Source organism: Budorcas taxicolor, chromosome 2 (assembly GCF_023091745.1).
Source record: "Budorcas taxicolor isolate Tak-1 chromosome 2, Takin1.1, whole genome shotgun sequence".
Lineage (NCBI taxonomy): Eukaryota > Metazoa > Chordata > Mammalia > Artiodactyla > Bovidae > Budorcas > Budorcas taxicolor.
In genome coordinates, this window is record NC_068911.1 from 9,280,247 (window position 1) to 9,296,847 (window position 16,601).

Consider the following 16,601-nt stretch of genomic DNA (forward strand, 5'->3'; position numbering starts at 1 on the left):
GATTTGTGCATAATAAAATACACAGAGTTGCACAGCTCAATAAGGAAAGACAGTATCATACATACTAATACTCTCCCTCCTTCCTTCCTCTTCTTTCCCAATTGCCTCCTTCTTCTGATGGTCCTGAGCGATTTGGCTAGAATTCTCTTTGTCGCTCGAGGGAGAGTCACAAGAGCCATCAGATTTCTTCTCAGTGGCCTCTTCATCTACTTTCTCCAAAGGATGAATCTTAACAATCCTCACTTTGAGCATTTTCTCCTTCCCAACCTATAAGAAACGACAGGAGAGAGTCAAACATAATAATTAAGAACTAGAAACCCAAACGTAACGGTGATACGCATTCCGTATCACCTGACCAAAAAAGTACACGAAAACTCTAAAGGAGCCAGGTACAGTGATTTTTTTTCCCAACCTTATTTCCCAGACCTCTAGTTTGAAATAGGACATCTTAAAAACATAAAACGATCACCATCTAGTTCATAATTCATGTACCAATGTATTAAGGCCAAACAGTAACTACTATACAAACCTGATATGTGTAAATAAAGTTCAAGAATTTCCATTTTCTAAAAAAATCAATTACATACGGATATCCAATTATTCCAGAACCATTTACTGAAGACTATCTTTTCTTCACTTGAATTACCTTTCCACCTCTATCAAAACTCAGCAGACTATATGTGTGTATGTGCGCGCACGCATGTGTGTGCACACGTGTCTATTTCTGGATGCTATTCGGTTCCACTGATGTATCTGCCTATATTTATACCAAATTATACCATTTTAATATTTTAAAATAAGGTTCAAAACCAGAGAGGATTAGGATTCTACTTTTGCTGTACTTTTTCAAAGTTGTTCTGGCTAGATTCTTTGCATTACAATCACTCTGAAATTTTTTTATCCAATCTGACAATCTCTACCTTTTAATTGAAGCTTTAAAACATTTATCTCTGGAGAAGGAAATGGCAACCCACTCCAGTATTCCTGCCTGGAAAATCCCATGGATGGAGGAGCCTGGTGGTCTACAGCCCACTGGGTTGCAAAGAGTTGGATACACAGCTGAGCAACTTTCACCTTAGAACATTTATATTACACATAATTATAGATATGGTTAGATATTTTCTATTTGGTTTCATCAAAACTAAAAACGTCTGCTCTTCTAAAGACACTGTTAAGAGAATAAAAATACAAGTCCTAGATTGGAACCGAAAAAAGCATACATATAACAAAGGATTTGTATCCAGAAAATATAAATAAGTCTCACAACTTAAAAACAAGAAAATAATCCAATTTAAATTAAATTTAAATTTTAAAATGGAGGAAGATTTGAACAGACATTTCACCAAAGGAAACACAAATAAAAGGTAGCAACAAGCAGAAAAGGTGCTCAACATTATCAGTTATTAAAAGAGAAAATACTTAAGAATAAAAACCCTAGTTAAAGGGCATATTGTATTCAGTAATACCAAAGCAGTTACCGAAATAGTTAGCAATGGATGAGCAGCTCCACAGTCTTGTCAAAACTTGGCATTATTTTAACTTTTCTTTATTCACTAATCAGATGTGTATAAAATGATCTCACTGTGGTTTCCACTTGACTTTCTAGATTCCTGATGAATATAAACATCTTTTCATACGTTCACAGACACACCTCTCCCCCTCTTCTGGAACTTCTCCTCCTCCACCTGGCAGTATTTTCCTTTTGCCACTCCAAGCCCATCTCAGTCTTTTCTACATTGCTCTGCGCTTAAACAGGCTGACCTTAATGAACTACACCAAAGGGCTCCTTTCTCCCTAGGTTTTGAGTTCAATCCATGGGGCGCATAAGCAGAAAATCACAGGGTGAAAGAAAGCTGACAGTGGGGTGACACTGGCATCCTCCTGACTGCCAGCCTCAGCAGGCTGGTAGCTTCTCACTACAGCAAGCGCTTTCCTACAATGACATTATTCTCTCCTAGTCCCAGTAACCTTCCCTTCCCCTCATTTACTTGGGAGTTTAGACGCAGTAAAGCCTCTCCACTATTGATTGCCATGAGGTACTTAACCTTTCCTTGTTGGTTTTCCTTGACCTAGATCAGACTGTGATCTGAAGTTTCTTTTTCAAACTCAATTCAATTACACCATTTGAATAATACCATCTGTTTCCTGCCAGCACACTGAATGATAAAGTGTGTGATTAAAACTCAATGATGATTCCACAGACATTACAAATATAAAAAGTAGCTGGGAGATACAGGGAGTCAAAGTAAACTGAGGAAAGAACAAGAACTTTGGAACCAGACGACTTACTGGCTACTGCTGGGTTAACCTAAGCCATCCCCCTCCTCCTTTTCTCCCTCCTTCTTTTGAGGCTTCAAAAAAAAGGGAGGGAATAAAAAAGGGAGTATTCACTTTCTTAGCCCCCTTGTAGCTGAAGACGGTTATGTAAGCCATGGTGTAGTCAATAATATGTAAAGATAAAAGGGAATGGGGAAGAATATGCTTCTGATAAAGATTTTCTTACTATCCTTAGACAAGCATTGGCTTTCTCTGAATATAGTCACAATTTTACAACCAAGAGGCAACAAAACTAAGGACAAAACCAAACACTAAGAACAGAACAGAAAGGCAGAAGGACAGCCTCTACACCAAACTTGGAATTGCCTGCTTCTAAGACTTATTATGTGAGATAATCAACTATCGTCACTGGTTAAGCTGATGCTACCCAAAATGGTTGTCCCCCGGGTGTTCACATCATCACATCCTGGAGTGTGTTACAACTGTAAACTTTCAGGTCCTACCCTAGATCTTCCATGTAAAGTCTCAGGGGATAGGGCCCAAGAATGCGTATTCAGACATCCTCAAAGTAGTTTTATTTAGGCTAAACTTTGAGAAGTCCTGACCACTGTCAGTCAGCTATTTCATTACATACTAGTACACTGTATCAACCTGAACAAGCGATTTAAACATCTAAGCCTGTTTACCACCTCAGCCTTTCTGTGCAGATTCTGTAAGATATTATATAAGCAACCAGCCCAGTATCCAGGACATACAGAACTTCAACAAACAAATCTTATTTTAAACTTTCAAAGGACTATATAGGGATGGCTTTAGTATTATGTAAATAGTTAACCTATGTACTTTAGTAAATCCTTTAATAATAGCAATAGTTATCCTACCTATTTACTTTAGTGACAGTTATCTTCCAGTAATGGGCTGGAAAATTAAACAAACTTATATAGAAAGAAGTCAACTCAATCACTGTTGTAGGGAAATGGAAATCTTTTGCCTTAGATTCCATAGATTTGGACTAAAAATAGCTGAAAGTCTTTTACATAGTTCTAAAACTTAGTGATTAAAATACTTAATATTAAATGTTTAAAAATATATTTGATACTATTACGTAAAGGGGACTTCAATATTACTCACATAGAAATAATCTTGTCATATGGTTAGTGAATCAAATCACATTTAAAAAAATAAGTAAAAACAGGCACTCACCTCAAAGTCACACTCTTCTCCCACTGCGTATTTGGTCATGATCTCCAACCAAGCAGTATCCACTAGCTTCTCTAAGGAGGCTGTGTTATGGTGAACCATTTCCAGGACAAGTTTCTCATACCAGGCGGGGAACTCCTCCTTCAAACTAAACAAACAAGTCATCAGTTTCCAAGAAAATGCGGAAAAGACTATCCAGAGAGTTATTCGGGTCAACTGAAAAAGTCCTTTAGCACATACAGGCAAAGTACAAAGATTATTCATAGAAGTAAATATAAACACCTTACCCTTGTCCTCCGGAGCTGGGCACAAACTATCCTTCAAGTGTCACCTACTTCATTAAATCTCGTGGAGTTCTCCCCAGCAACTCTAAGTTAGTCTTGCTAACCTCTGAATTCCCACTGTACTTTATTTCTTTGTGTGAAGGAGAGCAATTTATTTTCATCAATTCTCTGATCTGTTCCTAACAGCTGTCCACCTGATTGTCTTTGGGTTATCCAGGTACATCATCATATTACAAGCAACAATAACTGATCTCCCCCTTACTACTCTTTATTTTCTTTATTTGCTATAGGTTAATGGTTACCATCTTTCATTCAAAGAGAACTTTTACACACCCAAAAACACATCCAGAAGGTAGCATTATCTCTATTTTGTAAAGAGCAAATTGTACGTGCTTTTACAGTACAAACGGTTGTGCCTAGGCACTGTGACGAATTTTAGCATAAATGAAACATGACACCTGCCCTCTAGTTTACAGGCTACTACAGGTAGCAGCAACAGCCTATGAGCCAATTCCACCCTGCTACCAGTATTTTCTTTGGTAAATAAAATTTTATTGGGACCTAGTCACTCCCATTCAGTTATGGTATTATCAATAGCTGTTTTCACTGTACAACATCAAAGCTGAATAGTTGAGACAGAGACCATATGGCCCACAAACCCTAAAATATATTAACTGGTACTCTACAGAAGAGCTAGGCCAACCCGGAGTCTAGTATACTATCAAGGTATAAACATAAATAACGCTAATTCAAAACGGAACAACGTCAGTGACCTAAGCAAAGAAACAGGCACCAGGTTAACAGACTTGACTAATTATTAATCAGTGATGGAGCCACTGCTGAGCCCAGGTCTCAAGTGAAGACAGTGCTCTGTTACACAGGCAAAAGAGCAGAATGGTATTGATCACTAAACTGTATGCTCTCTGTTTATATACTATTAAGAGAAGTCAATGAGAAGTCCACAGAAAACGTTTTTACTCTGAATTTCCAAAAGGACATTGTTTTTCTATAATAACTATAAATAGTTGTCTCACTGTATCTCACTGTTCACTGAACCCATGGTAGGCAAGGTGTGATCAGGGAAGCTGGAAGAAAACTCAGGGAGCCATAGGAACCGCAGACATGTTTATTTTCTCTGGGCTGGCACAGCAGCGTGAGACAGCCGTTCTGACCTAGTGGACATGGCCATAATGAAGCTGCAAGGGCTTTTCAGGTGGAGCTTATATGCGTTTACAGAACCAAGTGGCCTGTGCCCAAGCAGGTACCCATCGTGATGCGCATGCGCAGTGTTGTACATGCTCTCAGCCGTTACATAACCATGCATTTACAGACCGTGGGGTGAGAGCACGAGAGCCTACTACCACCGTGGCTACTTTGCGCTTTCCCTACACAGAGCATATGCCTTTAAAAATTATCAATCAGGGACTTCCCTGGTGGTCCCGTGGCTAAGACTCTGAGCTCCCAGTGCAGGGGGCCCAGGTTTCATCCCTGGTCAGGGAGCTAGATCCCACATGCTACAACTAAGACCCAGAGCAGCCAAATACTAAAATTTTTTTAAAAAAATTATGAATCACCATACTGTACACCTGAAACATATAATACTGCATATCAACTATATTTCATTTTCCAAAAAAGTACTGTTTTATCATCCCTAGTTCCTACTTATCTTTGCAAGCATCTGTTGTCTAAATTCTGAGTATTTTCTTTGAAAAAATACCCAGACAAAATATACCCTTTGAACACACACAGAATTTTTAAGATACCTCATTTAACCATCCCACTCAGGTAAACTATCTTCAAACTGTGTATTTCTTTTCAATAGCTGCTATAAATACTGTCTTAAATTTCAAATGACCACAAAATAAAGAAAATCCTCTGCTAATTCGCTGCCTCTGTATTACTTCTAGATTATATCAGCTTCCTTTGCTTAGAACCACATTCCCAGAGTATTTATAAAGGAAAAGCACACAGCAAGAACATTCAAAAGCCTGGTACATACCTAAGTTAAGTGTACGCGCAACTGTATATCCCACATACTGTGTTACTCACAAAATGACAAGAGGCAAGACACCAGTACATCAATATAATGCATTCCAATTCAAGCCCCATAAACTTAAATACAAATACTGTTTTGTGGTTAACAGTCCCCTTTTCCTAATCATGTGAAGACAGCGTTAGAAGGGCAGTGCTTCTCCTACTTACAGTTCAGCAACTTCCTGTTCCTCCTCCCAGGCCTCCTTGTGTGTGAGCTGACTGCTCCCGGTACTTTTACACGTCCAGATGCGCTCACTGTATCTTTCCAAGCGGGCTTCATACTCTCTGTGAGCAGTGGCTCAGGAAAACGATACTCAAGCAACAGAGGCAGACTAATCCACAAACTACTTTTTATGGAAAAAACCACAGTATCCTTTCTGTAATGCACAGCATAAACTGAAATCAGAGTTTTCAGCTGGCAAATCCAACCAAGATGATTAACACTACTCACCCAAATTTCACTTCACGAGACTCCCACAGAACTAAGAATTATAAGAAAAAAAACTATGGCAAAATAAAACACAAGAGCTAAGGAGTAAGAATCTAAGGTATGTGAAATTCACAACTCAAATGGTCAGCAAGTTTAAGAATCAGTTCCACAGTAAGATAAAATGGCTACACCAGTTTCCCAGGCAGTTTGGAATAATAACCCTGTGCACACGCTCATGATCCATTTACTAATAACCTTCCAGTCTACCTTGGAAACAGTTCTTGATTCTCTTGGGTTTAAAAAATAAATACCATAAAATCCTAAAAATAATCCTGGCATAGTAGCACCCCACTCCAGTACTCTTGCCTGGAGAATCCCATGGACAGAGGAGCCTGGTGGGCTGCCATCTATGGGGTCGCACAGAGTCAGACACGACTGAAGCGACTTAGCAGCAGCAGCTACTGCTAAGTTTGTGTTATCTGCAGTAACACCACGTTCACAAGTCATTTACCAGTCATTAGTCCGTCTTTGTGAGGGAGAGAGGGAGGAAGAGATCATACAGCTAGTGCTGCGTACATGGGAACTTTCCACACCACCCCAACTGGAATTCATTATCAGCCAGCCACGTTCAAATTCAAGTGACAGGCAGAAGATGCTACGCAGGAAAACTGACACCACAACTAGAGAATTAACTGCCAATCTCTGTACTTTCCAAGTGACAGCTTCTAGAATGGTTGAAATAAAAAGTATTTAAACAGCTCCTCTTGTAACATTACTGAACAACTAAACAAATAATTCCTTTTTAATATAAAGGAGATTCTTGGTCTTCTAGGGCTATTATGAGTTAAAAGAAAAATGACAAGGATAAATCCATAAATAATCCAAAACTGTAGTTTTAGTCAATAAATAAGTACCTTCTTTCACTGTATCATTCTCTGGATCTGCCAAAAACAATACGTCTCTTTTTCCTCAGTGGGGTGATGATAATATTTAAATGATTAAACTATTTAAAATAGAGTACCAGTGAAAACCAGGAGTCAGATTTCCATAGAGCCCTATGCAAATCCAATCACTAAAAATTTATAAAATCCTATGGTGAAAACGAACTAGCATGGCTTCCATAGGGACATTAACCAACTAACCGACAAAATGGGTTTGTTTTCTGTTTCTCTATTTGCACCTGGGGAGAGGAGATAAAATAAAAACAATCAGTAAGTGGATTTATTTAAACATTCAAAAAGCTTAATAACATTCTAATACATCATTCGGCTACACTGAAGAAATTCACTGCATCATCAGAGAGAATGTGAGGTTAACAAATATATCCTAAAGAGAAAGCATTACGTTTTTATTACTGTTACTTTCAAAAGTTGGAATAACGTGCCAAGTCCATTCTCCTCAGACTAAGACCCATATGGCCAATAATACACAGGACTGCTCCCACCCAGATGTCTCAGTGATTCCTCAAATCCAACTTTTTCTAAACTCTCACTACCCTTCCACTCCTGCTCAAACCTGCTCTTTAACAGATACTCCCAATCTCACTGAATGGTCCAAGTCAGAACTCAGGGACTCATCCTAACCTCTTGAGCCCCCTAACTGTAACCACTTACATACTTTTCAGTTCAGTTCTTTCTCTCCCATAACAGAGCCATTCTCCAAATCCAGCTTCTGATACTCATTTCTCAAGCAGTCATAACATTTTAAAACATTTAACTGTCCTCACTGGTAATCATCTTCTTCTCAGGTCCTTTGTGCTTCTCACACTCACATCCTTCTTCCCCAGTCTTGTTTGCTTTTAAACCCATTTCTTCTGATTTAAAAATCTCACTTGCCCTCAGGCCCCTTGAAATGCAAACATGTTGCAATGGGAAAAAATACTCTGACCCCCCACAGAACTGAAAACCACTTACCAAGATTTTATTGGGTTTTATTTTCTAAGATTTTTATTTTCAGAAGGAAAAAAAAGGAAACTAGTTTCAAACAATATATATTTAAATAGCAAATATTGATTGATTATGGTTTTCCAAATACAGTAATGAAAGTCCCTTCTACCCTGATACAGGTCTTTCCCACCCACCTTTGAAAATCTTTATCAGTACAGCATTCTCGTTCTGGGTGGCCTCATCCACTCCTATTAACTTCAGTTACTATCTACAAATGCTAATAACTTCTATCAACAGCTTAGTCCCCTCTCTCTGAACTCCAGGCCCATATATAGATATATACTACCAACACATACATCTCCATTTGGATAGCCTCAGCAATTCATCATAAGAATGTCCAAACTAAACACTTCATGACTCCACAGTCAAAACAAAATGAACAACTGATCCTCTTCTAGGTGAAACCCCACGTCTCAGACTGGGACTCAAACCCAATTACATTGCAGATGGGACTTGAACCCAGTCTCCCTGCTGAAGTCACACACCTGGTCTCAGGACTTAATGAAGCTCAGGTTCTTTAGTATCAGCACAGTAGGAATTCAGCAAGAAGCAAAGCTATAGCGAAGAAGCAGATTTATTAACATAGAACACTTGTGAAGGATGCAAGCAGTCAGGCTCTGCCCTAAGACCTAAATGGGAAAGGTTTATTTAGGGAGACACACATTCCACAGTGAGGGCCACCTCAGAAGGTGGGAGGCCCTGAAATACAGGATGGTTAGTTTTTAATGGGTTGGGTAAATTCATAGGCAGTAGCAGAAGGATTATTCCAACTATTTTGGGGAAGGGGCAGGCAGTTCCAAGAACTGGGCCACCACCCACTTTCTGGCCTTTTATGGCCCAGCCTCCAAAAGGTCTTGGTGCCTGTGGGAGTAATTTACCATATGTTAAAGTATTACAAAGAATATTTATAGTGAGATTCAAGGTTACTGGAAGTCCAGGCTTCTGCCACCTTGAGCCTATTTGGTTCTAACCACTTTATGTCCTCAGGGGATATGTCTTTCTTCTCTTCCTTCCAGTCTCATAGGGCCCTCTATGTCACAGTCAAAGCTAGAGTTATTCCAGTAGTCATGTATGGATGTGACAGTTGGACTATAAAGAAAGCTGAGCGCCAAAGAATTGATGTTTTTGAACTGTAGTGTTGGAGAAGACGCTTCAGAGTCTTAGACTGCAAGGAGAGCAAACCAGTCCATTCTAAAGGAAATCAGTCCTGAATATTCATTGGAAGGACTGATGGTGAAGCAAAACTCCAATACTTTGGCCACCTGATGCAAAGAACTGACTCAATGGAAAAGACCCTGATGCTAGGCAAGACTGAAGGCAGGAGGAGAAGGGGACGAGAGGATGAGATGGTGGATGGCATCACCGACTCGATGGACATGAGTTTGAGCAACCTCCAGGAGTTGGTGATGGACAGGGAAGCCTGGTGTGCTGCAGTCCATGGGGTCGCAAAGAGTGACTGAACTGAACTGATGTCACAGGACACCACTAACCAAATGATAACCAAAACATAACCTGACTCCTTCTCAATCAATCACCAAATCCTGCCAAATCTACTTATTTCAGAAATTCACAAACTGTACTTCTCTCCACTGCAAGGGCTACTGAATTTATTCAGACCGCTGTTGTCTGTCTAGTGCTGAGATGACTTAATCACCGGTCTAGGTCTAGCTGCCACTGGTCTCAAGGCTACAGAGCCACTCTTAACTATTCTTAATGCTGCACCCACAGTAATCTTCCTAACCTAAAAGCTTGCTTCTTTGCTTTTCAAATTCTTTTAACAGCCTCCACTAAATTTAAGGCAAAGTCCAAATTCCTCAGTCTATCTCACAGCGACCGGTACTGCAGCCCCATTCGTGTACCTCATCACTGCATCTCCATTCCTACTTTCTCACTCCAGCCATGTGAAACTGAGTTCAATTTCTCAAAAGCGGGAATTCTCTGGTGTCCCGTGGTTAGGACTCAGTGAGTTTACTGCCATTTGCCTGGGTTCCACAAGTGCAACGGCACAAAAAAATAAAAGTAAATAAAAGGTTTTAACATTTTTTTAATAACTTTTTTTTTCAAAATCAAGAACCATCAAACTCACAAGCTCTTCAAAAGATGTAGACCTCTTCATCTAACTAAATGTTTTTCTTTGCTGCGCCACCTGGCCTGTGTAGGATCTTAGTTCCCTGACCAGGGATTGAACCCATGTCCCGTTAAGTGGAAGCGCAGAATCTCAACCACTGGATCTCCAGGGAAGTCCCCATCTAACTTCTAACCATCCTTTAGATCTCAACTTAAAAATAACTTTCCCCAGGAAACATTTCCTTAACCCTAAAATGTGGCAGACAGTACTATTCTTTCCAAATATCCACTCCAATCCATAAGAGGATTCTATCAATACATCTCCACCCACTACCATGTGGCTTGAAACGCCTCCTGGGAAGAGGAAAGTGCATCACCACCCCATCACCACCTTGGGTCTGACCACATGACTTGCTTTGACAAATAGATGGAACAGAGGCCACCTCCAGGAAGAAGCTTAAAAAGCCATCACAGTTTCCTGTTGTTCTCTCTGCCACCAGAAAAAGATGCTGCAGAGAAGGGATGGCTCCTTCAGCCTGAATCTTGGAAAGTAAGAAAAATGTGTCTTTCCTTTTTTCACCCATTTTCCTTTTTTTCAAATGTGGCCACTAGAAAAAATTTAATTACACGTGGCTCACATCACATTGGGGCTTCCCTTGTAGGTCAGTTGGTAAAGAATCTGCCTACAATGCAGGAGACCCAGGTTCAATTCCCGGTCTGGAAGACCCACACCAGTATTCTTGCCTGGAGAATCCTGTGGACAGAGGAATCTGGCGGGCTACAGTCCATGGGGTCTGTACACAACTTAGCAAACAAACCACCACCACCACCACATCACACTGGACAGCTGCCAAGTCACTTCAGTCATGTCCAACTCTGTGTGACACCATAGATGGCAGCCCACCAGGCTCCCCTGTCCCTGGGATTCTCCAGGCAAGAACACTGGAGTGAGCTGCCATTTCCTTCTCCAATGCATGAAAGTGAAAAGTGAAAGTGAAGTCACTCAGTTGTGTCTGACTCCTAGCGACCCCATGGACTGCAGCCTACCAGGCTCCTCCATCCATGAGATTTTCCAGGCAAGAGTACTGGAGTGGGTTGCCATTGCCTTCTCCCCACTGGACAGCGGTACAATCCTAATGCTTTCATCTAGGAATGAAGGTCCTCTGACAACACAATTTTTAATTGACTACTTATTCAAATTAGATTAATTTTAAAAGTTTAAAACTGAAATTTCTACAACAACCCCTACCATGAGGTACTTTTAAGTTTATATAACTCTTTTCTGGTTATTCATTTGACTTGATGTTTAAAAAAAATAAAAGGAGGGGGGGAAAAATAGCCCTATCAGAAGGATATTGAGTCAGCTGCCTCTGAATCCTATTTCAAATTTTAGGTTACCAAAATAAGTCACTCACTCTCAAATAACCCCTCAGGGCAAATGCCAATTGAAGTTTTCATGTTCCAGCAACTGCTGTACTTATAATTGCAGACAAAATGTCAAAGCAATTCTCCAAAGGTTGTGTACGCTATAAATGATAAGATATTTTCAAATCCTAGACTAACTCATTATGCATCTCCCTTTTCAAGAGTTTAAGAGGTACCTCCTTACCACCATATGCTGCTGCTTTGTTCTCTTTAGCCTTTTAAGTATGGTTTCTTTCAATAAAGTACTTGATAGCCTGAAAGGAAGAGGCCCAGAAAAGTATGGAGGTTAAATAAGTGTAACTATAACCCTGGGAGTTCTAAGTGAGAAGACAGAGCAGCAACGCAAGGTTTGCTTTTTAGCCTGTTTTCTCTCTTTGGACCAGCCTGTCATTAAGTTAAAAATAACTCTAATCTGGTAATAACTTGTTACTTTAAAGAAATTCAATTATGAAAATCAGCATACGAACTCAGTATTCCAACTGTCCAATAAAATCCTGTCTTGAAACTACTATTTAACCTCAGCTCTTAAAATGCTTGTCATGTTTTTCTTGGCAAATAAAGTTATTCTTACCTAGAGCCAGAATAACTGTATATTCTAACAGCTTCTCCTTATTATACCATCTAAAACTTCTCATACTGATGCTACTAAGGTTATGAATTCATTTCTAGGCTTTAGAAACTAGGGTAGCCAAAGCAATACAAAAAAAAAAAATAATAATCTACAGCAGGCTGCCTTCAGGTTCAGTTCCTTCCTAAAATCCATCTTGACTTAAACACAGTCAGTGCAGACTTCTGCTATCAAACAATCAGATCAAGAAGCGATTCTGATAAAGTTAACTTTTCCAGGTAAGATCCAGGCCCTTGCCTGTAGTAGTACTATCCTGGGAAGCTATGTGCCATAGATTTAAAGGTACAGTACAATAATCATGGATATACAACCCAGTCATTAAATGTGTGTGCATCATTCACAACTATCACTGTAAGTTTAATGAAGACATACAACAATGCCTTCAAGAACACAATGCTCATAGCTTTAAGTCAATAAAATACCATACAAATTTGCTACAGAATATACATGCAATCCAAAGGGAGGAATCAGGAGAAAATTAAAGTATGAAATCCTATTAAAAACATAATTGTAACTATAAACTTAAAAGTGAAAAAACCAACACCTCAAATGCAGCAGTTACCCAACCACATACTCGTTCTCCTCTATGAAATTACTAATAGCCTAATAAAAAAATATGCCAACCTGCCAACCACACAGTACAGTAGTTTAAAAACCATCCTCAAAGTGATTCCACTTGTAGAAATTCCCAAGGGAGCAATCTCTCCCCAGCAGGTTAACACAATTTAAGAACTCCTTTGTTAAGAGTTCTAAAAACTGGTAGGGGAGCTTTTAAAGATGAAGAATTTTTATTAAATACACAACACTTTAAAAGTTACACGCATCAGTGTTCAACTGTCATCATTAAAAGAAACGCTTCATATATACCATTATATTTCAACAATTTCAGTAAATGATACGAAAAAACCCAGGCTGCCAGTTCTAAGTTAGCTATCTACAGCCATTTTTTAAAAAACAGAGCTCAGTTCCTGTTAGAGACTCAGAATGTGTCTCCTCCCTATTGCAGTTTCTTATACTTCACTAGAACCAGACGTGAAAATCAACATCCAGTAATATTCGTGTGATAACCATCAACTGCTCAAAAGACATGTGAAAAGGATACAGTATATTTCCACAAGTAATTTTTTACTTCACTGATGTTTTGGAATGTTATTTAAAAAAAAAATAGGGCACTTTTAGAATAAGGCTGTGTTTGGGAGAGCTGGAGCACTTCTCCAAAACAATCCTCCCAAAGCCCTAATAGGACAAGAACCAGATTACCACTTCAACCTCTCCCTTAAACACACCGTAACTTATACCACAGGCTTCCCAGGTGGCTCGGTGGTAAAGAGCACAATCGCCAATGCAGAAGACACCAAGAGATGGGAGTTCGAACCCTGGGTGGGAAATGGCAACCCACTCCAATATTCTGGCTCGGGAAATCCCACGGACAGAGGAGCCAGGCAGGCTATAGTCCATGCAGTCGCAAAGAGTCGGACATGACTGAGCCACTGAGCACACACACATAAACATCTTGTGTTACCAGCTGGAACAAACAGTGGATTCACATCTTTAAAAGCGAAAGAATTGCATCCCATGTTCCTTTTGTGATCTACTTTCAGGCATGAGGTACCAAGAGCACTGGATTCTCCTGAGTCTTCCATTTACAAGCCTGTGATCTCAACTGTCTGGGCCTACCAGGCATACCCAGGCAGGGGAACCCCACCATCTCCAGGATCTAGTTCCGCTCTGAGATACTCTGGCTGCATTTCTTCCAGAGTCTTCCTACAGCATGGACTCATTTCCCAAGGCCCTTCCTGCGTGAACACCTAATATCCTCAAACTGCACTGAAACAACCCCATAAAGCACTACATTAAAGGGAGGATCAACGAGAAACATAATCAAATGATATGGTTCACACTCGCACTTCCTTCTACATGGGAGCAAACAGACACTGCTGAGAAATCAAGTCCTTTCAAAGGGAAAGCGGTGATAAAGCTAACACAGTAGCCTTCACTCTTGAAGCTTTCTCTACACTAAAAAATGCTACATTCAAAAACCTTTTTTACGGTTAAGATTCAAAAAAGATGCATCTGGCATCCATAAAAAAAAGTAAGAGTGGTACAAGTTTAGCTAAGAGAGTTGACAATAAGCTTGACAGCAAGAAACCTTAAGCAATGATTAGGATGCCTCTCATTTAAAACATCAGCCTCGTGTTCCTACAATACAACATTAAAACTGTAAGCGTGTCTTTGAAAAACGCTGTTTAAAGATAAATACCGATATTGTACACCGTCAGAATTCCAAATCTGTGCAAGTCCAGGGATAGAAGGCATCGGCTCCTCCAAGGTAACTTTTTTACTGTCTTTCCTCCGAGTCTGGAAATTCATTCTTGATTTTGATCCCGTCAGTTCATCAGCCTCCAGTGCACTCGGAAGGAGCAAAACACAAATGCTCCCGCAGAGATCGGGATGGGGGAAGGGGGGTGGGGGAGAACGCAATCCCGCCTTGTACAACCCGGATCACGAGGCCGCGCAAGTACGATTTCCAAAACTTAAGTGGAAGGTTTAATTTTAAAAGAAAAAAGCAGCAGCAAAGGAAACCCCATTCATCCCCGGTACTTAGGGCCTAACGCCAACCCCCGCTGGGAGTGGGATGGAGGGTCGCTCCTCCATAATGAGGCCCGGGGACAAAGTGCGGAGCCAGGGGAAGGATGGAGGGCTCAAGGCTCGGAGGCGGCCTGAGCCCGGCCGGCTGGCCGGCCCGCCCGCGCACCCCCCTACCCCCACCCCCTACTCCCGGATCGGCGGGCCCGGGGCTCGGGCTCCGGGTGCAGGCCCGCCGGCGCCGGGCTGGCTGACAGCTGCCACCGGCGCGGGGGTGCATGGCCCACCTCGCCCCACCCCACTCCGCGGGCGGCCTGGCCGGCGCTGCTGGAAAAGGATACTCCCGGGTGCGGAAGGCCTCCTGAGTGTGCGCGATCGTGAAGAGCGGCTCTTCGCCGGGAAGCGGCTTCACCAGGGGGAAGGGCTTGCGGCCCAGGAGCGGCGCCATCGCGGCGGCGGCGGCGGCGGCGGCAGCGGGGAAGGCGGAGGCTCCTCGGTGGACCCGCGGCGCAACACTAGGCCCCGCGGCCCGGAGCGAGCGCCTGGCTCCCGGGGGTGGGGTGGGGGAGGGGAGGGGTGAGAGGGCGGCGCGAACTCGGCTCCCTCACTGCTGGCGCCGCCGCGCTGGAGCCATGGAACGGGACCCACGGACACAGAACTCTCTCACACACTTCCGCGCCGTCCCGAAGCCTCCGGCCAACCTTCGCTACGGGTCCCCACGTTCGGCAGTCACGACTCCTCCTCAGCTGCACCGGAGGAAATTATTGAAAAATGGCGGGAGATTCCCCTCCACCCCCCCGCCCGGCCAGCGCGCACACTAACTTGCTCCCCTGTGGCGCCGGTGGCGAATTCTCCAATAGGCGGAGAACTGGTCAGCACCCAGAATCTATTGGCTCAGAGGAGCTGCCGCTCTGCGGTTGGGTCCCGCCCCCTTCCCGGGCCGCCTAGTTGGGTTGCAGCTCACTAGAGGGCAGTATGAAGAGGTGAAAGGTCACGTTATGTAAGCGCCAGTGACAGACGCGCGGGCCTCCGGCGGCGGAGTTGAAAGTGGGGAAAAATGGGGGACGGAAAGGCCGGGAATTCAGAGAGGTCAGGCCAGAAACGCCCTCTAACATGTACTGATCTGCGCCATCTGTCACTCTAGGCGACACCGACATCCGGGCACCACTGTCCGTGTGGTGCGCCGGAGGGGGGAGGGGGAGCGCGCGGCCAGGGGCTTTGTCTTTCCACTCGGGCTCCGCCTCCTTCTTAAAGGCACCGCGCTCGGCCACGCCCGGAGATGCGCGGGTGGGGCTCACGGAAGGAGGGGTTGGCGGGAAGTAACCCGGAGACTTTATCGGCATAGATTCTGTTGAGGTAACTTGAGGTTCAGGTTGGGTCCCCCTAAAGTTAACTTCTAGACTAGAGTGGGGTAATAGTATAATGCTTGCTTCTAGGAGTTTGCTGGAAAGGGTAATATAGAAGCTTCGTTGGAAAAATACATTAAAGGGCATGTCTATTAAAGATAAATTCATTCACTCATATAGTCTCTTTTAGCACCTAAAATGTTCAGGGCCCTACGTGGGGTGCAACAGGGGAAGAAAATAAGACAGAGACTACTGCTCTAAAAAAAATAAGAGATAATCACTGTTCTATGTGATGAACGCTATACATAGGGTGCTGTAGAAAAACAAATAACCGTGCCTGGAGAGTGAGAATGTTTGAGCTACTTCCCTCAGTAGACT

At 42.3% G+C, this 16,601-nt stretch overlaps 1 protein-coding gene across 1 annotated transcript in view; it reads right to left on the minus strand.

Moving 5' to 3' along the window:
* BAZ1B (bromodomain adjacent to zinc finger domain 1B) overlaps window positions 1-15,658 on the minus strand; it is a 51,773-nt gene extending 36,115 nt beyond the window's left edge. The window contains exons 1-4 of the mRNA XM_052654301.1: window positions 15,219-15,658; window positions 5,964-6,080; window positions 3,481-3,625; window positions 66-267 (exon numbers count right to left, since the gene is read on the minus strand). Coding sequence (XP_052510261.1) covers window positions 66-267; window positions 3,481-3,625; window positions 5,964-6,080; window positions 15,219-15,325 — 571 coding nt within the window. The 5' untranslated portion in view covers window positions 15,326-15,658. The remainder of the gene's footprint in view (window positions 1-65; window positions 268-3,480; window positions 3,626-5,963; window positions 6,081-15,218) is intronic.
* Window positions 15,659-16,601: the final 943 nt, after the last annotated feature.